The following is a 24,420-nucleotide window of genomic DNA, read 5'->3' on the forward strand; positions in this document are numbered from 1 at the left end:
GGCAGAGAGAGAGAGAAGAAGTGGTGAATGGAGCAGCAGGCTTGCAGAGTTCAGGGGCTGTCTGTCCATGGTGCTGACCAAATTATACTTCTCTCTCTATCAGGTCAGTAGCTAAGAATCAGTGTGGACCAGGCCTGCTGCCTTCTCTACGTAAACACCTCTCTCTCTTCTCTCTCTCTTTCTCTACAGAAGCCCATCCATAGAAAATAATGAACGTGTCAAGTGGTGATGAGTGTGGAGCTTTATCTGGTGTTTCTGTTCAGGTAAGATACAGTCACACCCTGATACCTCTCTCTTTTAATGAGTCTCTGAAGAGGTTGAGGGGAAAACAACAGATGGAGAGAGACAGAGGGAGAAAAAGAGAGAGAAAGGGAGAGAAGAGTGTCTGAGAGTAAAGACAGAGATATAGTAGGGAGAAAACGATGGAGAAAGTGACAGAGTGTGTGGAGTCGCTACAGAACAGTAGACTAGTGCGGAATGGCTGCTACGCATTGTGCTGTAGTGTGTGTGGCATATAAAGCCATATGCAGCCATGGGGAATGGCTGGTTGTAATGACTCACTCCCTGTGTCAGAGGCAGCTATCCCACATAAAGACACACTTCCATCTGTCTATCAGTCCATGCAATTCCCATGATCCTCCTTACTTTTGGTGACCACGCCCTCCAGCCTGATGATGTTTGGGTGGTCAAACTGTCCCATGATGCTGGCCTCACGGAGGAAGTCCCGCCTCTGGCGCTCCACGTAGCCGCCCTTCAGTGTCTTTATCGCCACGGCAATCTCCCTCTTCCCTGGTATCCGCAGACGACCGCTACACACCTCCCCGAACTCACCTGGAACGCGCGAGCACACACACACACACACACACACACACACACACACACACACACACACACACACACACACACACACACACACACACACACACACACACACACACACACACACACACACACACACAGTAACAATATGAAACCACTGGTGGGCACTGTTGCAGTGCAGAGACAACTCCACAACACATTTAATTCTCTGAATGATTAAACTCTCTAGAACAACCCTGCAATCTATTCATAGTCTCTCCTCAGTTCTCTAAAACTCTAACACTTTTAATTTCCCCCCTGTGAGGGTGTGTGTGTGTGTGTTAGGCTTTTAGATTGTTATACTAAGCAGAGAGAAATAACACTTAAATCAGGTGCTGGGAGAGAGAGCATAAGCTTTCTACTGTATAGGAGAGATATGATTAACTTCCTTTCTGTAAAATGAAAACAGATTTGCTTCATATGGCATATTACACTGTGTTAATATCACACCCAAATGCCAGACCCTTTCACACCCAGTAGGGTATATATAGAGCACACTGTCTAAAGGAGCTTCTGTAATGGTAGAGAATAAACACTACTGTATATATATTGTTACCATACATTGCTTGTTCTTTCCATGCCAATGAAGCCTTTTGAATTGAATTGATAATTGAGGATAGTGCGCCAACCTGCTCCAATAACTCTTTCTATACGGATCCGGGTCGGGTCAATCTCTTTGGCAAACTCATGGACAGCCTGGGTAGGATCCTCATAGGTGTCTGGATCTACATAGGCCTTTACTCCCGGGAACGGGAGAGCTGAGAGAGGACAAGAAAAGACAGACAAAACAAGAGACGCAAAAAGAGGAGAAGAGAAGAAGATAATGAATTCCAGGGACAAAGGTCAAGAGAAGAGAGACTGGTTTCTGACTTTGGTTACTTTGCTACCTGCCTCCTTCTGCCTTTCTTGTCTTTGCTAACCTCTAGCTGTGAGATATCAGTCTCCCTCTCTTTCCAAACAGAACAATCCATTGTCATGCCAAACAGAGCTCCAGCAGTAACCCGAAGACACAATCAACCTCGAAAACAGCCACTTCTGGACGAAACTAAACTCTGAAGGTTGGAAAGATACATCAATATATCACTGGAGAGAGCAGTAGGAGGAAAGTGAAGAGGAGAAGGTGTCCTCTGTCCTCCACTGATGAGCAGGGCAAGGATAGCTCCGAGACACATAGACAGTCTGTATGGAGTCAAGGCAAGCTGTTAACAGAGAGAGAGGGAGAGAGAGAGGAGGCAGATATACTCACTAGGCAAGAGGCCCTGCCAGCCTGACTCTCCTGGGTGTGTTTTCAATCTCAGAGCTCATCCTGCTGTCTGTCTGTTCCTCTACCACTGGCCTCAACCTCCCCCCCCATCACTTTCACCCTCCCCCTCTCTATCTCCTTCTCCTTCCGAGTCATTTCCCTTTTTGTCTATCTGCACCTTTCTCTTCATGCATCACCCCGCCTTACCCCTTCTTACCCTTTCCCTCTCTATCCCCCCCTCTCATCACAGGGATAAAACAGTGGAGGTGGAGAAAGAAAGAGCTGTAACTAGATTCAGCCAAAAGGCAGGACACATAGAGGACTTCAAATGGATTTTGAAGAGGAAAGAAGTATGCAGGAGAGGAGGGAGAGAGAGAGAAAGAGAGAGAATGAGAGAGAGGGGTAGGTGGAGGTGTTTCAGAGCGTTTTGTTCTGTGGATATGTTTAAAGGTGCCTATGTATCACTCCTTCTGACATCCCTCCCTCCCTCTCCCTCCCTCTTGCTCTCTGTCTGTAGTGTAAAACTGAGAGAGGGGTGTTACCAATCTCTCAAAGCCTGCTACGGCCAGGGGTTAGGGACACACTTCATCCACATTCACATCTAAACGAAGAGAGGCTTGGAAATGGCAGACATGGTTAGAATTGATTGTATGCAAATCGTCCACACAACGTTTCTCTCCAGGGTAGTTCTCTTTAGCATGAAATGGACACAGAAGCTCAATAACGTAAAGTGTTTGCGTGGAAAATCTATTTTAAGCTTTAAGTCTCGCCACAGTTTATCTTCATCTTTCAACACACAAACTCACAGAAGGCTGAAATAATCATATTCAATTTGTCTGTACACCTCGAATTGATACAATTTAGAGAAGTGATGTGAGTCTGTGACTAGAAATCGGAGTGTTTGACAGAAAGAGAGAGATGGAGAGAAGACAAGTAGAGAAGGAGAAAAGAAACAGATACAGAAAGAGAAGTCCTACCATGTCCACTCTGATAGTTGGTCCTCCTCTTCTCCTCTGAGCTCATCTTGGATTTGATGTACCACTGACACCTGGGAGACACAATGACACATTCTGTTACAAGGAACAAGGTTATGAAAAACCACATGCTAAAACGGAAGGAGTTCACCTTGTCCATAGAGAGATGAACTAAACCAAACTTGGTCTTTTATCTGTGTGTGTTTGCCAGGGATGGCTTGTGGAGTGGTGTGACAATTTTTTCACCAGAGAAACTTTGATCAACACATTTTTATTTGAACGTTGGATTCGGCAGCGCAGTCATGTGTGTTTTAATGTGTTTGGGTGTGTATGCATTGGTTAATCACCGCTCCTAACACACTCACACTCTGCCAGATGGGCTGAGCTATTCATAGCCCCCTCTTAGCTCAAACACCACTCTCTTTTAAACAGCCTCTCCTCACACACAAGACAAACACACACACGCAGCGTGGAGAAGATCACAGGTTCACACACCAGCCAGTCAACTTCATTAGCTTTATCATGCTGGAGGAACAGGAAGTAATTAACATCTTGTCTACAGATCTAGAGGAGAGAGAGAGAGAGAGAGAGAGAGAGAGAGAGAGAGAGAGAGAGAGAGAGAGATAGAGAAGGGGAAGAGAGAAAGAGAGAGAGAGGAGGGGAGAGGGGGAGGGAGAGGGAGAGAGGGAGAGAGAGGTAAAGGTTTATCTATAGTGGTGATTAGATAATTAGGTGACTATTAACAGACACACAGAGGATGTAGCTGTGGCCACCATGCCCCTCGGCCGACTGGGAGAGGTGGAGTAGGGGAGAACTAAAAAGTGATAGAGACAGAAGAGGAAGTCAGTGCTGGCACCAGTCTGAGAGCTCCATAAAAGAGAAGAGATAAACAGATAGCGAGACAAATACATGGAGAGAAACAGAGACACACACACACACACACACACACACACACACACACACACACACACACACACACACACACACACACACACACACACACACACACACAAACACAATATTGAGGCTGAGGTGTGTTTGAGTGTGTGTGTGTGTGTGTGTGTGTGTCTGGTATCAGTGAGAGACAGCTTGTCAGCTGGTGTTGGCAGAGTGACAGACAGGAACTGACAGATTTCACCTGGATGAGGAGCAGAGAGAGGAGGAGAGGGGAGGAGAGAGGAGGAGAGGAGGAGAGGGGAGGAGAGAGGAGGAGAGAGGAGGAGAGAGGAGGAGAGAGGAGGAGGAGAGGAAAGGGGAGGAGAGAGGAGAGGGGAGTAGAGGGGAGGAGAGAGGAGGAGAGGGGAGGAGAGAGGAGGAGAGGGGAGGAGGAGAGAGGGGAGTAGAGGGGAGGAGAGAGGAGTAGAGGGGAGGAGAGGGTCAGGGGCTTGGTTAGCCAATTTTTTAAAGTTGAAAAGTGAAAGTTCTCCATTGTCCATGAGTCTGACATTAAGAAGGTTTAAATGACGCTGATTGGAATTAGCCTTTAATCTAAAAGTCAATGTAATTCAACATCCTCTCTCCCCTAATATCCACTGAGTCATTACTACATGCTGAAAGTGAAACTTCATATTCATCCTCTCCAGCACCACATCAACATAGAGTATGTGAAAATGGCGTGTTCCAATGTTTTGAAGTAAAAAATCATAATCAACTCAGTTAGTAGCCAATGCCAACTCATAACTGGTTAAAATCACAGGATGCACACCGATGATGTCATTGGAAACTCTTATCTTCCTCCGTATTTTTCACTACAAAACCAACAAACGTGACATTTTCACATATGTTGATGTTGGGGTGGTGCTGGAGATGATGAGCGGAGGAGAGAGGGATAAGAGGATGAGAGGAAAAAGACGAGAGAGAGGCGAGAAAGGAGAGCGGGATGAGAGTGTTGAAAGATAACCCTGAAGATGAAGTGGAGAGCAGCAGTGTGTGTTTAGAGTAGGCTGTATGAAGGCTGTAAAGTACAGAGATAAACCCACTCCTACACAGGCCGGATGGTTACATACAGTATACATACACAGATCTACAGTGCCTTTGGAAAGTATCCAGACCCCTTAACTTTTTACCACATTCAATTGATGAGGGAAAAAAATACGATTTAATACATTTTTGTTAGGTTACAGCCTTATGCAAAAATGTATTCAATCATTTCCCCCTTCACCAATCTACACACAATACCGCATAATGTCAAAGCAAAAACAGGTTTTTAGAAATGTTTGCTAATTTATAAAAAAAACTACTGAAATATCACAATTACATACAGTGGGGCAAAAACGTATTTAGTCAGCTACCAATTGTGCAAGTTCTCCCACTTAAAAAGATGAGAGAGGCCTGTAATTTGTGTAATCAAATGTACACTTCAACTATGACAGACAAAATGAGAAAAAAAATCCAGAAAATCACATTGTAGGATTTTTAATGAATTTATTTGCAAATTATGGTAGAAAATAAGTAGGCTCTCACAGACCTGTAACTTATTCTATAAGAGGCACCTCTATCCTCCACTCGTTACCTGTATTAATGGCACCTGTTTGAACTTGTTATCAGTATAAAAGACACCTGTCCACAACCTCAAACAGTCACACTCCAAACTCCACTATGGCCAAGACCAAAGAGCTGTCAAAGGACACCAGAAACAAAATTGTAGACCTGCACCAGGCTGGAAAGACTGAATCTGCAATAGGTAAGCAGCTTGGTTTGAAGAAATCAACTGTGGGAGCAATTATTAGGAAATGGAAGACATACAAGACCACTGATAATCTCCCTCGATCTGGGGCTCCACGCAAGATCGCACCCCGTGGGGTCAAAATGATCACAAGAATGGTGAGCAAAAATCCCAGAACCACACGGGGGGACCTAGTGAATGACCTGCAGAGAGCTGGGACCAAAGTAACAAAGCCTACCATCAGTAACACACTACGCCGCCAGGGACTCAAATCCTGCAGTGCCAGACGTGTCCCCCTGCTTAAGCCAGTACATGTCCAGGCCCGTCTGAAGTTTGCTAGAGAGCATTTGGATGATCCAGAAGAAGATTGGGAGAATGTCATATGGTCAGATGAAACCAAAATATAACTTTTTGGTAAAAACTCAACTCGTCGTGACAAAGAATGCTGAGTTTCATCCAAAGAACACCATACCTACTGTGAGGCATGGGGGTGGAAACATCATGCTTTGGGGCTGTTTTTCTGCAAAGGGACCAGGGCGACTGATCCCTGTAAAGGAAAGAATGAATGGGGCCATGTATCGTGAGATTTTGAGTGAAAACCATCAGCAAGGGCATTGAAGATGAAACGTGGCTGGGTCTTTCAGCATGACAATGATCCCAAACACACCGCCCGGGCAACGAAGGAGTGGCTTCGTAAGAATCATTTCAAGGTCCTGGAGTGGCCTAGCCAGTCTCCAGATCTCAACCCCATAGAAAATCTTTGGAGGGAGTTGAAGGTCTGTGTTGCCCAGCAACAAAACATCACTGCTCTAGAGGAGATCTGCATGGAGGAATGGGCCAAAATACCAGCAACAGTGTGTGAATACCTTGTGAAGACTTACAGAAAACGTTTGACCTCTGTCATTGCCAACAAAGGGTATATAACAAAGTATTGAGATGAGGACAAGACAAGGATCTCTCTGTACTTTGCTCCATTCATCTTTGTCTCAATCCTGACTAGTCTCCCAGTCACTGCCACTGAAAAACACCCCCACAGCATGATGCTGCCACCACCATGCTTCACTATAGGGATGGTGCCAGGTTCCCTCCAGACGTGACGCTTGGCATTCAGGCCAAAGTGTTCAATCTTGGTTCATCAGACCAGACAATCTTGTTTCTCATGGTCTGAGAGTCATCAGGTGCCTTTTGGCAAACTCCAAGAGGGCTGTTATGTGCCTTCCCTTCTGGCTATTTTACCATAAAGGCCTGGTTGGTGGAGTGCTGCAAAGATGGTTGTACTTCTGGAAGATTCTTCTATCTCCACAGAGGAACTCTAGAGCTCTGTCAGAGTGACCATCGGGTTCTGGGTCACCTCCCCGAACAAGGCCCTTCTCCCCCAATTGCTCAGTTTGATGGCAGAGCTTCAATGCTGCAGAATTTGTTTGTTACCCTTTCCCAGATCTGTGCCTCAATAGAATTCTGGCTCAGAGCTCTACAAACAATTCCTTCGACCTCATGGCTTGGTTTTTGCTCTGACATGCACTGTCAACTGTGGGACCTTATATAGACAGGTGTGTGCCTTTCCAAATCATGTCCAATCAATTGAATTCACCACAGGTGGACTCCAATCAAGTTGGAGAAACATCTCAAGGGTGATCAATGGAAACAGAAACAGGATGCACATGAGCTCAATTTCGAGTCTCATATCAAAGGGTCTGAATACTTATGTAAATAAGGTATTTCTGTTTTTTTTTTTTTTATGTGCAAAAATGTCTAAAAGACTGTTATCCCTTTGTCATTATGGGGTGTTGTGTGTAGATTTTTTTTTAAAGAATCAATTTGAGAATAAGGCTGTAATGTAACAAAATGTGGAAAATGTCAGGGAGTCTGAACACTTTCCGAAGGCACTGTATACATGAGGATAGAGGGACAGGAACATGCACAGTTCTGATTTTAACTGGTTCTTGTTTGAAGCTACTTCTCTGTTCACAGTGTCTCAGTTCTCTCCACATACTTAGAAAGCTTTTCAGAACAGATAGAACAGAAAGAGAGAGAGAGAGGCTCACACCTACACAGATTGAAATGTCATCTCAAAGGTTTCATCACACACCGAAACATCCTACTTTTAACTGTTCTTTAAGTACTTTTATAACTGTTGTACTTTTCAGTGTGCAATGCCCAATACAGTTGTATTACTGTATGTAGGTCTCTCAGTAAAGAGGGAGCTGTCCACATTTAGTGCTGTCCATGGTGCTGAATTCTTATTCAGTCCTGTCTGTGATGCTGACTGTTGTTTGTGGTGCTGGTTGTTGTCTGTGGTGCTGACTGTTGTTTGTGGTGCTAGTTGTTGTCTGTGGTGCTGGCTGTTGTCTGTGGTGCTGGTTGTTGTCTGTGGTGCTGGTTGTTGTCTGTGGTGCTGGTTGTTGTCTGTGGTGCTGGCTGTTGTCTGATGACCTATTAGTCCCTTGGGACATCTCCCAAGTCCCCAGGAAATCGGTGTGTGCGTGTGTGTGTGTGTGTGTGTGTGTGTGTGTATATTCATCTTACCGTCCGGTGATGAGGAAGAAGAGGGTGAGGATGATGAGGAGAGTGAAGCCGCCCACGGCTGCCGTAACGATCACCAACACTTGACCCTGGTCTGAAGCCATGTCCGACGCTACAGGGAGGGGACAAATTAATTGATTGATTATTGATTGGTGATTTACAATTCTAAACTGGGTAGTTTGCGTTCTGGATGCGAATTGGCTGAAATCTGTGGTATATTAGAAATTATAAATTGGGTGGTTGGAGCCCTGAATACTGATTGGCTGAACGCACGGGTATAACAAAATATATACCACGGCTAATGGCTGTATCCAGGCACTCAGCTTTGCGTCCGGCAGTATTGCTTAAGTGTACACATACAGCCATATCCCTTGTAGAGAGGTGACATCACAAAGACTATATACATTCACATGATTAAGTCAGAAATGTTTTTGCAAGACAATTTTTTATTTAAAAAAATATATATTGTACCCCTTTTTCTCCCCAATTACGTGGTATCCAATTGTTAGTAGTTACTATCTTGTCTCATCGCTACAACTCCCATACGGACTCGGGAGAGACGAAGGTCAAGAGCCATGCGTCCCCCAAAATACAACCCAACCAAGCCGCACTGCTTCTTAACACAGCGCGCATCCAACCCGGAAGCTAGCCGCACCAATGTGTCAGAGGAAACACCTTGCACATAGCGACCTGGTTAGCGTGCACTGCGCCTGGCCTGCCACAGGAGTCACTAGTGCGCAATGAGACAAGGATATCCCTACCGGCCAAACCCTCCCTAACCCGGACGACGCTAGTCCAATTGTGTGTCGCCCCATGGACCTCCCGGTCGTGGCCGGTTGCGACAGAGCCTGGGCTCAAACCCAGAGTCTCTGGTGGCATAGCTAGCACTGCGATGCAGTGCCTTAGACCACTGCGCCCAAGACAATTTAATTACACAACTATTCTATTTTTTTTTTATAAAAGCAGACTGGGGAGCAGGGGTTGGAACCAAAATAATTTTCCAATCGTTTCATTCTGAACAGAACCAATATTTTATTAGTTTCGTTTCACTGTTCTGACCAGCAAAATAAAGTTTTGAACTGGTTCGAACCAAAAAAAAGTAATGGTTTATATTGTTTCTTTCTAACCCTCTGATGTTAATTATTTTTTATATTTCGCTCAACGTTAAATTACTTTACTAATGGACAGAGCAGCTTGCTATGGAGCGGGCAAGCTATGTACATGCATTGGACAGACAAGGTGACAGACAAGGTGTGAGATGCGGCTGAAAACTTTCAGGTGAGGAGAACGCTGGGCATGATTCGCTGGGCATCTTGTTGTTATTACATGCATTATCTGAATTAGGCCAAGATAATTATACCTTGGAGTGACTTCTATGAAGGAACTTTGAATGTCTTTAAACTTGGCTAAACTAACGTTGGACTAGAGCTAGCCCTTGACCATGACTCTCAGTTCCATTACATTACACATAATGAGAGCTAGACCACAGCTAGCTAACAAGCTTGTGTGTGCAGAGCGGCACCAGAAGTAAAGTAAAAACACGTCTTACCTTTTTGTTGTTAATGAATCGAATGTAAAACATGATAACTATAGTATCCTTAATATAAGGCTTGAAAAAGTTAATCCATTCTTCTCTACTTAAAAATCTCTCTCCCTAATTTCTGAATCACGCCTATAATGTCAGTAGCTGCAGTAGACTATGCATGCTTTGGAGGGAGGGGAGGGGCAGATATCCTACACACACTGGCAAATATTTTCAGCTCACAGACAGGCAGACACTGAAATAAGTTTCTGAGTGACAGTGAGGGCTTTACATAGGTGCTTTGTTTCGTTTTTTTGTGGGACTGGAAAAAAAAGTCTGGAACGTAAAATAATGTTATTAACTGGTTCCCATGCTTTTAAAATAACGGTTCTGTTCCGGAACAGTATAGATCACTTTCGTTCTCGGTTCTGGTTCTGTTCCTCAAAATATTTATTTATTTTTTGGATTTTGGTTCTGTTCCGTGAATCGGTTCCAACAAAAAGCACTTTTATTAGTAATAATATAAATTGTTAGTATTAACTGACTTGAATTCAATATGGAGAGATTGTTGAACTCTTGGTCTGAAAAACAACCATCTTTTAGAAGGAATCATTTACATGCTTGGTGACATTTAATTAATATTAATCATTCAAGAAATTGTGATTTAGTCTCTGATCATTTGCCTAAATTGGCCCCATTTGATATTCATGATTTTCCCTTCTCTCCGTCTCTTTACAGGACTAACGAATCCCACATAATAATTGAAAGATGATGGCTATTAGCAAACTTATTTCTACAATATTTCAAACTTAATGAATATGGATTGGAGATCAGGATGTGTGGCCCCCAAAGCAGACCCAAATATGAGAGAGAGAGAGAGAGAGAGAGAGAGAGAGAGAGAGAGAGAGAGAGAGAGAGAGAGAGAGAGAGAGGGAGAGAGAGAGAGGGAGAGAGAGAGAGAGCTGTGAGAGTGTGTGTGCGTGTTTGTATGTGACTTTCGGAGGGAATATAATTGAAAGTGTGTGTCTACGTGTGGTTGTATGAGGGTCGGAGCATGTGTGTATGTATGTGTGCGAGAATGTATGTGTGTGTAGCTGGGGATGGGTCTAGACAGAGGTAATTGCCAGTCAGACGTGAAGAGAGGAACAGCTGATCTGAGGGGTAGATGACTTTACAGGACCGTTCTCTTAACCAAGGATTCACACACTGTTTAACACACACTCTGAAGCCTTAAGTAACCAGACGTGCCTGATTAATGCTGCACTAATGGGACCGAGGTGAGCGTGTGTGTGTATGTGTATGAAAATGGGGAATCTAAAGGGCTGTAATGACCGTATATAGGGAGGAGAGGGAAGATGTAAGGGATGGGTAGAGATGGAAGGAGAGGCAGAGCAGGTCGGGAGAGACAAGGTAGAAGCAGGAAGCGAGGGATAAAGGTGAAAGAGGGAAGAGAGTGCAGGAAAGGGGAGGGAGAGGAGGGTATTTTCTCCTAGATAAAAGGGCAGAACAAAGTCAGGCCCGGACTATCTGATCCACTAGATAAAGAAAGCTCTTCAGCTGGATAGATGAGAGGACAGGGAGAAAAGAGGAGAGGTCAAGAGACCAGATCAGCGGTTAGAGTGGGCCGGCGCTGACCGGTACATATTTCTACTGCTTGAGTTCTAGCACCTCTTCTAAAATACGTCTGCTAAAATATATAGAAGACCTGGTACAGTCAAATTACAGTGAGAACCCTGACAAGAACTGTCATCAGGACAGAAAAACAAACAAACATCACTGTGAGGGAGGAAATTAAAGCCTCTCTAAAAGTCAATAGAAATACAACCAACATCACTGACGAGTTCATGTATTGCTGTTTTAATTGATTACATCTAGGGTTAAGTGTTTGGGGTCAAGGGTTAAGTGTTATGTGTCATGAAACAGAGGGAGTTAAGAGGTACTTACTGTCGTCCGTGGTCTCATACTCGCATTTGGGGCTGTAGGCGCTGTGTCCAGAGGAGGTGCGTGTTCTCAGGCTGAAGACGTAGCAGGTGGAGGGCTTTAACCCTGTGATGACCACACTGGGGGCTTTGGTCCGCGTCGACGAGTAGCTCAACTCCTCATGTTCCTTCTCGTAGTACTTGACCTCATAGTCGACCACCAGGAGGGAGGTCTGTTCTGGCTCCAGCCACGACAGGGCAATGCTGTTTTGAGATGCCCAGTCCTTCTTCAACATGCCCACCATAAAGGGACCTGGAGGGGCCGATTGGAGAGATCGTTAGAGGTCACGGGTTCAACTACTAACATTTAATCTCATTAGAGATGGAAGGCTGACACTAGCTTCTGATTATATGCTTAAGCATAATGAATATGTTTCATCATTTCACATGAAAGGCTTTGCTTTCCCTGTAAAAGCCTGGAGCATCCATGCACAATCATCTATAAATGAACATAAAATATATAAAATTAATAATCTACCATAATTATTTAGACCACAGTTACAGTGCTAAGGGTTTTGCTGTCATCTATGGATCCTTCAGTGACAGCAGGTCCACGGAGGAGCGGTTAGTTTGCTGTGTTTATTTAAATCATATTAGCCGTGTGCTGACTACATTAGTTCTGTGTAAATATTGGCCCAGGGCTTTACTACAGCAGTCAACAGGTGATATCAGCCTCTCACTAATTAATATCTCATTAACTCAACGCGGTAAAGAGTTGGCTAAGATTTATCTACATTCATACCGGTATTATTAAAACCCTTCAAAATAGATGATGAACATGTTCTATTTGGGTTTGTACCAGGGTACCGTGTCTCATGGACAAGGGAGGTGATAGATGACGGCAGCATGATGATGTCCAATAGGTACAGGACATGAGTCATGGCCTAACATTCTTAAATAGCCAATCAACATCGATCAAAATAGTCCAATCAATGCAACATGTAGGCCTAATCAACTAGACATTAGTGGCTATAAATGCTGTACACCACTCAACATGTTTCTAGTGGTTAGGAGAGTAGGCCTAAACAAACGCAATGGGAAAGTTTGAATGGAGGGGAAATGGTCCTCTACAGTCACGTGAAGATGATGATGGAAGAAAGGAAATCAAATACCAAACCACTTTACTGACTTTACATTCATGTGGTTAACGAGTATGTCTATAACTGACCTCACATTCATTTGGTTAACGAGTCTGTCTATAACTGACCTCACATTAATTTGATTAACGAGTCTGTCTATAACTGACCTCACATTCATGTGGTTAACGAGTCTGTCTATAACTGACCTCACATTCATTTGGTTAACGAGTCTGTCTATAACTGACCTCACATTCATTTGGAAAAATAAATGAAGGTTGAGTCAAGCAACACAACAAACTCAGAAAGGCCAGATAATGTATAATAATAACTACAGTTATCAACAAAGCCAACAGAAAGGCTTAATCTTAATCCTAAACCCTGCTGGTCTTCTCTGTGAGAGAGAAGCCCTCTCCATCTCCTCCCTGCTCCTCTACAGGAGTCAGGCCCTGGGCTGACTGGAGGCTGACTGGAGGTCAAGTGAAGGTGGTGCTGTCTGGTCCTGGGGCTTGCAGGGCTGAGCAGAGGTTTATGGCTGGACTGTATGGGGTTGGTGTGTAGACTGCAGGGCTGCAGCTGTGGTATATGCTGTGTTAGGCAGGGCTGGAGTAGTGCTGAGAGACCCACTGCCACAGGGCTGATAAGGAGAGCTCAGGCCAGCTTGGAGCCTCCCTCATCCCTACCCCTTCCCTCTCTCTTTCGTCCCTTCCTGCTCCCTGTCTCCATTTTAATGTGCTTAATGCTTAAAACTCCTACATTTATTTCAGCCCCATCAGTAACTTGACTGGTGGATGTTTCCCATAGTAATATCAACTTCATGACACAGTGGCATTTCCAGCAGGCAGTTTAGTTTTGTGAGCTGAAGCTAATTCTGCCTCCTGATCTATTTCAATGCTTGGTTTGTTCATAATAATGAGGAACATAATAACCTTTTAAATGTGAGTAAATCTTGCCAAATGATAGTTAAAATGGAACAACAACATAATATCATGGCTGATTGAAATTAGCCGATTTATTTAGCATAAATGAGTCAGCCGAAAGGGCATTTTGTCTCTCTCTCCTCTCTCTCAAAATAAAATCACTTCTCATAACACCCACAGTAACACATACACACAGATGACAATTATTATTTCACAGTATTATTAGATATTACATCTCACATTGTTGCTGTTTGCTTGGTGTGTTTGTGTGTGTGTTATTGTTGTTGTCTCTGGAATCCCTTGTATATTAGCTGATTTATCTCAATGGGGTGTTATCACCCACAAATCTGTAGATAAATAAAATCTAAGTGAGCAAATGACTCTGTCCAAACTAGTTTAGTTTTGCTGTAAGCGACACACACACACACACACACACACACACACACACACACACACACACACACACACACACACACACACACACACACACACACATACACACACACATACACACACACACACACACACACACACACACACACACACACACACACACACACACACACACACAGCGACCAGAGTTTAACTGCTGTAGCATCTAGCTCAGTCAGGGGGCCAGCATCTGCTGCTAGCATATTGGCCTCTGATAGGGAACAATAAACACAGCATAAATACAATCTCCCCAGCCTGCATGATTACAATCACACTCCTACTGCTGCAGAGCACCATGTAACACACACAACATATTTGTTTAGAAGAGTTAAGCTGGAGCACACGGTTATGCTCATGGCAGGGTACGGTGGCCAACAGAGTTGGCAGATACACCATAGAAAGCAACCCTGAGAAGAAACAACTAACATAATATGTTAGCTCTCAATATAGCACCTAATGTATAGTAGCTTCCAGGATATTCATTCTAATTCACACCAGACATAGGGCAAAATACTCTTATCCTTCCTCATGCACTACATTTTTTTTTGTGATGGGATGAAGCCAACATTTTGTTTATTGAAAATGTATATTGAAATTTATGTGCAAAGCAGCTCTGAACATGTTTTCAAAATGAAGGTGGAATTGAAGAGAGAAGAATTTATCTCATTTCTTTAAGGAATATAGATTCCTCACTCACTTCTACAAACACGTCTCCTGTGCCACTAGGGGCGCTAAAACACTATACCACTTTTATTCTACCCAAAGAAACACATACAAAGCCCACTCTCCCTTCGGCAAATCAGACCGCGACTATATCCTCCTGCTTCCTGTTTACAAACCAAAGCTCAAACAGGAAGAACCAGTTACGGGCTCAATATGGAAGAGGTCCGATGAAGCAGACGTGAGGCTACAAGACTGTTTTGCTCGTATAGACTGAGATGTGCTCTGGGATTCAGGACCGCAGTGGAGAAGGTGGAAAGTTTCAAGTTCCTCGCCGTACACATCACTGACGATCTGAAATGGTCCACCCACACAGACAGCGTGGTGAAGAAGGCACAACAGCGCCAGGCTGAAGACATTTGGCTAGGCCCCTAAAACCCTCAGAAACTTCTACAGATGCACCATTGAGAGCATCCTGTTGGGCTGAATCACCGCCTGGTACGGCAACTGCACCGTCCGCAACCGCAGGGCTCTCCAGAGGGTAGTGAGGTCTGCACAACGCATCGCCAGGGGCAAACTATGGCGCGGATGCTACAAACTATGACGGGTCAAAGTCTACACTTGTTGTATTTGGCGCATGTGGCAAATACAGTTTGATTTGATTTGAAGCTACCTGCCCTCCAGGACACATACAGCACCCGATGTCACAGGAAGGCCAACAATAAAATGAAGGACAACAACCACCTGAGCCACTGCCTGTTCACCCTGCTATCATCCAGAAGGCAAGGTCAGTACAGGTGCATCACAGCTGGGACCGAGAGACTGAAAAACAGCTTCTATCTCAAGGCAATCAGACTGTTACAGTTTTTTTCGATTGCTAAACGACAGTGGACACAACTGGAGTCACATGTGCAAAACTCTAACTACAGTCTGCACAGCAGCAGTTCATGTGGACCAAACTCTAGTTCGTTTTTCATTGCTTGAACACAGTTTTCAAAACTCTACACACTTATCCCATGACTTTAACCACAACCTGCACAACACTGTGGATTTACAGCACTTTGTTCAAATGCTAACACACTGCTGTCAAAACTGTGAACCACACATTCAAAACGGAATAGATTTCAGCCTTGTGCCTTTCAAACACTGCTGATTGCAATTTCAGCTAAAAGGCTAAGCAGGTGTCTTGTTTTAGACTTGTTAGTGAACACACACACATATTACAGTATATATAGGTAGAGCTCAGAAAGACTCATTTTGGAAATGGAACAAGGAAGATGGGTTCGTGGAGGGAGAAGGGTGGCAGGGAGAGGGCGGATGCGTGGAGGAAGACAAAGAAGACAAAGAGCTGTTATTTCAGATGAAATAAGGGCTACACTTATAGACCATGTCGTGAACCATGGTCTCTCATTGATAGAGGCAGGGTTGAGGGTGCAACTCAATCTGCAAAGATCCACAGTGGCATCTGTAATGCGAATTTTCCATCATGCAAACAGGTGAGAGTTACATCCTTACAGTAAATGAAAACATTACAGGAATCTATTTTGTATTGCAATTATATTTACACAGATATATATTACAGTAAGTTTGACTGTAAAATATCTTTTTACAACAGGACCCAAAGGCTGCCCCCAACAGGGGGAAGAGGAAAAATATTTTCAGATGCGCAGGAAAATGCTATTGTTGACATGGTTGTTGTCAACAATGCAATAAAACTGCGGAAGATTCAAGATAGAGTGCTGGCTGATAATGATATATTTGAAAATGTTAATTCTGTCAGCACAACAACTATTGCTCGAGTCCTAAAGAAACACCAAGTTACAATGAAACAGTTATACACTGTACCGTTCGAGAGAAACAGTGAACGGGTAAAAGAGCAAAGATACCAATATGTCCAGGTAAGACGTCTGAGGTTACGTACACAGCTATACAAAATATTTACAGTAAAAAAAAACACTAGCATTTCTACAGTAAAACTGTGCACTTACTGTTTTTTAGAGAGTAATGGAGGTGGAAGCACTGGAAAGACCACATTCATTTGTATTTATCGATGAAGCTGGATTTAACCTTGCCAAAACACGGCGCAGAGGAAGGAATGTTATAGGTCAAAGGGCCACTGTGGAGGTTCCAGGCCAAAGGGGGGGAAATATCACCATGTGTGCTGCAATGGCCAATGATGGTTTGCTTGTCAACACACCACTCATTGGCCCATACAACACAGAAAGGCGTATAGCTTTCCTAGAACAGCTCTATGCTCAGCTAGTGCCAGCAGAACAGGGGGAGCCAGTAAGAAACCCCCAAGTTTTTGTCATAGTTTGCGATAACGTTGCTTTTCCCCACTCTGCAGCTGTCACAGATTGGTTTGCAGCACATCACAGATTTATGGTTTTGTACCTGCCTGCATATTCACCCTTCCTCAACCCAATAGAGGAGTTTTTCTCTGCCTGGAGGTGGAAAGTGTTTGGTCACCGCCCACATGACCAAATGTCTCTTTTGGAAGCCATGCATGCCGGATGTGAGGACACGAGTCCAGAGGACTGCCAGGGATGGATAAGGCACTCCAGAAGGTTCTTCCCCAGGTGCATGGCAAGAGAAAACATTAGATGTGATGTTGAAGAAAACCTGTGGCCTGATGCTAGAGAGAGGCAGGATTAGCCCCTCAATTATTTGTTCGAATTACAGTATGTACTTTTAGTTTCTACCTTTTTTTTCTCATTACTGTAATTCCGTAAATTACTACAGACTATTGAAGCAAACTGCTAATTTTCATTCACCTTAAAGAATTGTTATGTTCTAAAAATGTTAATAAATCATGTGAAAGAATGTCACTCTTTTCTTTGAAGAAAATATTACTTTGTATGAAGTCACTGAAATTGTTCAAACTGTAAAGATGAAAAGTTTGTATTTTCTGTATTGGTGTTTGATTCTAGTGTTTTTACTCTCAGTGTGTTCTGAGTGACAGTGTGTGTTATCTCAGTGAGGGTTGTGCATAGTGTTTGGCTGCACTGAGCGTGTTTTGAGCCATGTGTTAAGAGTTGTGTTGCTTGGAATGAGTTTTGCAGGTGATGTGAACTGTTTAGCTCAGGTGACTGTTGGTAGTGCAGACTGTAGTTAGAGTTTTGCACATGTGACTCCAGTTGTGCCCACTGTCGTTTAGCAATCGAAAAAAACTGTAAATAGCCATCACTAGCCGGCTTCCACCCGGTTACGTAACCCTGCACCTTAGAGGCTGCTTCCCTACACACAGTACCAGTCAAAAGTTTGGACACACCTACTCATTCAAAGGTGTTTATTTAATTTGACTTTTCTACATTGTAGAATAATAGCGAACACATATGGAATCATGTAGTAACCAAAAAGTGTTAAACAAATCAAAATATATTTTAGATTCTTCAAAGTAGTCAGTCACCCTTTGCCTTGATGACAGCTTTGCACACTCTTGGCATTCTCTAAACCAGCTTCACCTGGAATGCTTTTCCAACAGTCTTGAAGGAGTTCCCACATATGCTGAGCACTGGTTGTCTGCTTTTCCTTCACTCTGCAGTCCAACTCATCACAAACCATCTCAATTGGGTTGAAGTTGAGTGATTGTGGAGGCCAGGTCATCTGATCCAGAACTACATCACTCTCCTTCTTGGTCAAATAGCCCTTACAAAGCCTGGAGGTGTGTTGGGTCATTGTCCTGTTGAAAAGCAAATGATAGTCCCACTAAGCCCAAACCAGATAGGATGGCGTATCGCTGCAGAATGCAATGGTAGCCATACTGGTTCAGTGTGCCTTGAATTCTAAATAAATCACTGACAGTGTCACCAGCAAAGCACTCCCACACTATCACAGCACTTCCATGCTTCAAAGTGGGAACTACACATGCGGAGATCACAAAGACACGGCAGTTGGAAGCACAAATCTCAAATTTGGACTCATCAGACCAAAGGAGAGATTTCCACTGGTCTAATGTCCATTGCTCGTGTTTCTTGGCCCAAGCAAGTTTCTTCTTATTATTGGTGTTCTTTAGTAGTGTTTTTTTTGCAGCAATTTGACCATGAAGGCCTGATTCACGCAGTCTCCTCTGAACAGTTGATGTTGAGATGTCTCCATTACTTGAGCTCTGTGAATCATTTATTTGGGCTGCAATTTCTGAGGCTGGTAATTCTAATGAACTTATCCTCTGCAGCAGAGGTAACTCTGGGTCATAATGAGAGCCAGTCTCATCATAGCACTTGATGGTTTTTGCGACGGCACTTGAAGAAACTTTAAAAGTTATTGAAATGTCAAAGTTCTTCACCTTCATGTCTTAAATTAATGATGAACTGTAATTTCTCTTTGTTTATTTGAACTGTTCTTGCCAAAATATGGACTTGGTCTTTTACCAAATAGGGCTATCTTCTATATACCACCCCTACCTTGTCACAACACAACTGATTGGCTCAAATGCACTAAGAAGGAAATAAATGTAACAAATGTATTTTTAACAAGGCACACCTGTTAATTGAAATGCATTCCAGGTGACTACCTCATGAGGATGGTTGAGAGAATGCCAAGAGTGTGCAAAGGGTGGCTACTTTGAAGAATCTCAAATATAAAATATATTTTGATTCCTTTTTGGTTACTACATGATTCCATATGTGTTATTTCATAGTTGTGATGTCGTCACTATTATTCTACAATGTAGAAAATAGTAAAAATAAAGAAAAACCCTGGAATGAGTAAGAGTGTCCTAACTTTTGACTGGTACTGTACATAAACTTGGAATCACTGGCCACTTTAATAATGGAAAACTAGTCACTTTAATAAAGTTTAAATAATGTTTAAATACTGCTTTACTCATCTCATATGTATATACTGTATTTTAGTCAATGCCACTCCAACATTGCTCAATCTAATATTTATATATTTCTTAATTCCATTCTTTTACTTTTAGATTTGTGTGTATTGTTGTGAACTGTTAGATGCTACTGCACTGTTGGAGCTAGGAACACAAGCATTTCGCCACAAACGCAATAACATCTGCTAAATATGTGTATATGACCAATAACATCTGTTAAATATGTGTATGTGACCAATAACATCTGTTAAATATGTGTATGTGACCAATAAAATTAGATTTGATTTGATCAATACCCGGCGGTTTCAGAGGAAGGCCCTAAAATGTGTCTAAGACTCCAGCCACCCAAGTCATAGACTGTTAAATGTTTAGTAATTTAGCAGACACTCTTATCCAGAGCAACTTACAGTAGTGAGTTCAAACATTTCATAATTATTTTTTCTCCCCTTACTGGTGGGACTTGAACCAACAACCCTGGCGTTGCGAGCCACACGGGATCTTCTCTCTGCTACCGTATGGCAAGCAGTACGGATGCACCAAGTCTAGAACCAACAGGACCCTGAACAGCTTCTAGCCCCAAGCCATAAGACTACTGAACAGGAAATATTCACCCATTTTGAATGTTATATTGTTTTTGTGCATCTCTGAGCGATGTTCTATCGATTCCCGGGGTAATTTCATGTTTTCATGTGTATCTGAGCTATTGCCGTTCAAGAAGGCAGAAATTTGGCCGGTAAAACATAGCATTGCAATAAAGACACTTTAAACTACAGTGGAAGTCAATAGTAATACAACTTTTAGATTACGAAAATGTTGATCATACATGAAGATTTCAATACTAGGTCGATGTCATGACGCAGGAGGTTGTCTTCTCTTGAATGAACCATTGATCATATTTTATTTAACATTTCTACCTCGAGAAATGTGTCATTTAACAGAGTTTTCTCCTATTTGTCTGCCTCTTCAGTCCAGGGTGCCGTTGAGAATATCAGACTCCACTCTGCAAGGCACATCGATCTGCAGGTTGAACATGGTGAGAATGTAGATTCCTAAATTGATAGTGCAGTTTGTTTAGGCAATTTGACAGCTAACTAGCTACTTCACATGCTGATATTGACTTTGGTATTATTGTGTGTAGCTACGTTAGCTAGCCAGCCAGCCGATAGCGAGAGCGTTGCATTGAGTTGTGGGTTTTGTAGTCGATTTGAGCTGCAACAGATAACTACAACGATTTTCACATGTTGCTACCAACCTTATTATATGACAAAATTAAACATTTGTTCACAAAAAATATTGTTCTCACATATGTATTAATTATAGGAATGAGTGTATTTTTCCACGAATCCCTTAACTAAATAGCTACCCAGACTATCCGCATTGACCCTCTTTGCAATAACTCTTTTGACTCATCACATAAACTGCTGCTACTGCTACTTTCCTGTTGCCTAGTCACTCTACCCCTACCTATATGTACATATCTACCTCAATTACCTCGTTCCCCTGCATATCGACTCAGTATTGGTACCCAGTGAATAGCGAAGTTATCGTTACTTTTCTACATTTTTCTCTCTGCATTGTTGGGAAGGGCCCGGCCCGTAAGTAAGCATTTCACGGTAAAGTCTACACCTGTTGTATTCGGCGCATGTGACAAATTATACAGCTTTCAAAATCCACAGTACACACACACTCTCTCTCTCTCACTCTCTCTCTGTGTGTGTCGGAGGAAGATTGGAAACCCATTAGAATCACCGGTCAATTAGTGGGAGCGATGGATGGATTTTCCAGTCTAGTGTAGTTAAGCTCCCAGTAAACGAATGTTGTCTCATTACAGCAGTTTGACCCGTGTGTGGTTTTAATGAGCTTGCCTTGCCCCAAGGCCTCCATTAACACTTTAGAAAATCAATGACTTCTGTATTGATGCTATACTGTAACAGGCTTAAACAATGTAAAAACGTTAGGTTACTGAGGGAATGAGGAGAGGGAGAAGGAGAGAGAGAAAGAGGGGGAAGAAGAGAGCAGTGGGAGAGAGAGGAAGGAAGGGAGGGATAGAAGAAGGAAGGTTGAAGGTGGTTGATGAAAACGTGTTTGAGAAAAACAACAAGGACACGTCAATATGTCTGATTGTTTTGTTGCTACCCTGACATAATGATGCTTTAGATTCTACCCCAGGAGGGAATATGGAGAGCGATAACCTTTTTGGAGGACACACACATACACACACACACCAAACCAATCTCTGCCGTCAATTATATTTGCTTATGAGGGGTTCTGTGTTGCTCTAGGGAGCTGAGAGAGGGAATGAACTTTATTCATACATGATGTAGGTTCCAGTGGGACCTAAGGTAATCATTAAGACCAATGTGACATTCCGAGAGTGTTTAGTGTGTGTTTATGTGTGTGTGTACAGTATACAGTCTGTTTGTGTTTGACTCTCCCTTAGGCAAGGTCACCTCCCACAACAGTCTTCTGAACCAAACCAAACACAGCCTGCATCTCTGGAGCCTCTAACCTCATTACCAGCCGAAGTCAACCCCACTGCATGGTGGGTAGTCTATGGACAGTTTTGGACCCGTGGCGTAAACACAGTAACCCTGGTGCTCTGACAGAGGTCATGTCCCTGTGGGGCCAAACATCCTGATGCTAATTGTGGGGTTTATGATTGGATAAAGGCAATTAGCCAGGGTTATGATTGGCTAAACTCTATCAGCGAGGGTTAATGAGTATATTGTGTTCGTCCAATAGGCTTTGACCTCTGTGTTCAACCACCTAGACACAGCATGGAGAGAGGAGCCCTCAGGTCTTTATCAGATTAGTCTGGCCTGTGTGTGTGTGTGTTCTATAGTTCAACTCACCTAAGGAGTTAATGATTACCCACTAAATTTCTTCGACTTTTAGAGTGCAGTCCTGTACTTTCTTTTCCCTTCTGCCTGCTTTTTTGTTCCCTACCGTTTTCCCCTTAATCTTTCCATAGCGTTTAGCTTACTGTCTGCATTTCTCCATTGGTCCTATTCCTCTTTCCATTACTGAAAGGACAGCATTTTGTTTTCTTCCATGAATAGTAAAACTGTCCTCATCCCCCCTGAACCAATCAGCTTATTGATATGCCACACCTGTCAGGTGGATGGATTATCTTGGATCCGTTCCTCGATCCGGACTAGTCTCCCAGTCACTGCCGCTGAAAAACAACCCCCAGCATGATGCTGCCACCACCATGCTTCACCGTAGGGATGGTGCCAGGTGTTCTCCAGACGTGACACTTGGCATTCAGGCCAAAGAGTTCAATCTTGGTTCATCAGACCAGAGAATCTTGTTTCTCATGGTTTGGGAGTCCTTTAGGTGCTTTTGGCAAACTCCAAGCAGGTTGTCATGTGCCTTTTACTGAGGAGTGGCTTCTGTCTGGCCACTCTACCATAAAGGCCTGATTGGTAGAGTGCTGCAGAGATGGTTGTCCTTCTGGAAGGTTCTCCCATCTCCATAGAGGTACTCTGGAGCTCTGTCAGAGTGACCATCGGGTTTTTGGTCACCTCCATGACCAAGGCCCTTATCCACCGATTGCTCAGTTTGGCCGGGCAGCCAGCTCTAGGAAGAGTCTTGGTGGTTCCAAACTTCTTCCATTTAAGAATTATTGAGGCCACTGTGTACCTTCAATGCTGCAGAAATGTTTTGGAACCCTTCCCCAGATCTGTGCCTCAACACAATCCTGTGTTGAAGCTCTACGTACAATTCCAAAACATGTCCAATCGATTGAATTTACCACAGGTGGACTCCAATCAAGTTGTAGAGACGTCTCAAGGATGACCAATGGAAACAGGATGCACCTGAATGCCCTGTATATCCACTAGTTCTAATGTGTCCATGATATTCATCATTTCCCTAAGTGCATGAGGGTGATAGTTTCTGGTGTGATTTCCTTTATGATCCATTGGGGGTACTTAAAACTGTACTATAATCTCCCACCATAATAATAGAGTCGTGTTGCTTGTGAGCTCGATAGATTAATCTATCATTTTCAAAGAAGTGTGGATCATTTTCATTTGGACCATATAGATATCTTTATCGTCCAATAGCATGTTTAAAATGATCCATCTTTCTTTCTAATCTGTTTGGACAGTTTGCACATTGGGATCAAAATTGTTTTTAATTCTCCTGAATGGCGCAGTGGTCTAAGGCACTGCATCACAGTCCTAACTGTGCCACTAGAGATCCTGGTTCGTGTCCAGGCTCTGTTGCAGCCGGCCGTGACCTGGAGACCCATGGGGCGGTGCAATATTGGCCCAGCATTGTCTGGGTTAGGGGAGAGTTTGACCGTCAGGGATGTCCTTGTCCCATCACGCTGTAGCGACTGCTTTGGCGGGCTGGGCACAAAGCATGCTGACACGATCTAAATTATATTTACCATAAAAAGGATTACAATAATGAGATGTATCCACCAATCCAAAGAAAGGATAGACGGGAGCTAGACAGCCTGACGTGCCGCTTTGTGGACAACGACTCCCATTGTTAGGGCAGAGAGACATGTATCTAGTCAGTATATCCATCATCTTTAACTGTCCCCAAAGGAGAACCCTTTTTGGTTCCAGGGGGAAAACCCTTTTTGGTTCCACATAGTACCCTCTTGGATTCCATGTGGAATCCTCTGTGGAAAGGATTCTACAGTACCTGGAACCAAAAATTAAAAAATAGAACCATTTTAGGTTCTAGACAACACCCTTTTCTCCAAGAGTGTAGACTGTAACAGTTGGA

The 24,420-nt window shown here is 43.3% G+C and overlaps 1 protein-coding gene across 1 annotated transcript in view; it reads right to left on the reverse strand.

The window, feature by feature from the left end:
- LOC139402657 (ephrin type-A receptor 6-like) overlaps window positions 1–24,420 on the reverse strand; it is a 244,584-nt gene that overhangs the window by 19,189 nt on the left and 200,975 nt on the right. The window contains exons 8-12 of the mRNA XM_071146549.1: window positions 11,730–12,017; window positions 8,267–8,375; window positions 3,079–3,149; window positions 1,488–1,616; window positions 646–831 (exon numbers count right to left, since the gene is read on the reverse strand). Of these exons, the coding sequence (XP_071002650.1) occupies window positions 646–831; window positions 1,488–1,616; window positions 3,079–3,149; window positions 8,267–8,375; window positions 11,730–12,017 (783 nt within the window). The remainder of the gene's footprint in view (window positions 1–645; window positions 832–1,487; window positions 1,617–3,078; window positions 3,150–8,266; window positions 8,376–11,729; window positions 12,018–24,420) is intronic.

Source organism: Oncorhynchus clarkii, chromosome 3 (genome assembly GCF_045791955.1).
Source record: "Oncorhynchus clarkii lewisi isolate Uvic-CL-2024 chromosome 3, UVic_Ocla_1.0, whole genome shotgun sequence".
Classification (NCBI taxonomy): Eukaryota; Metazoa; Chordata; class Actinopteri; order Salmoniformes; family Salmonidae; genus Oncorhynchus; species Oncorhynchus clarkii.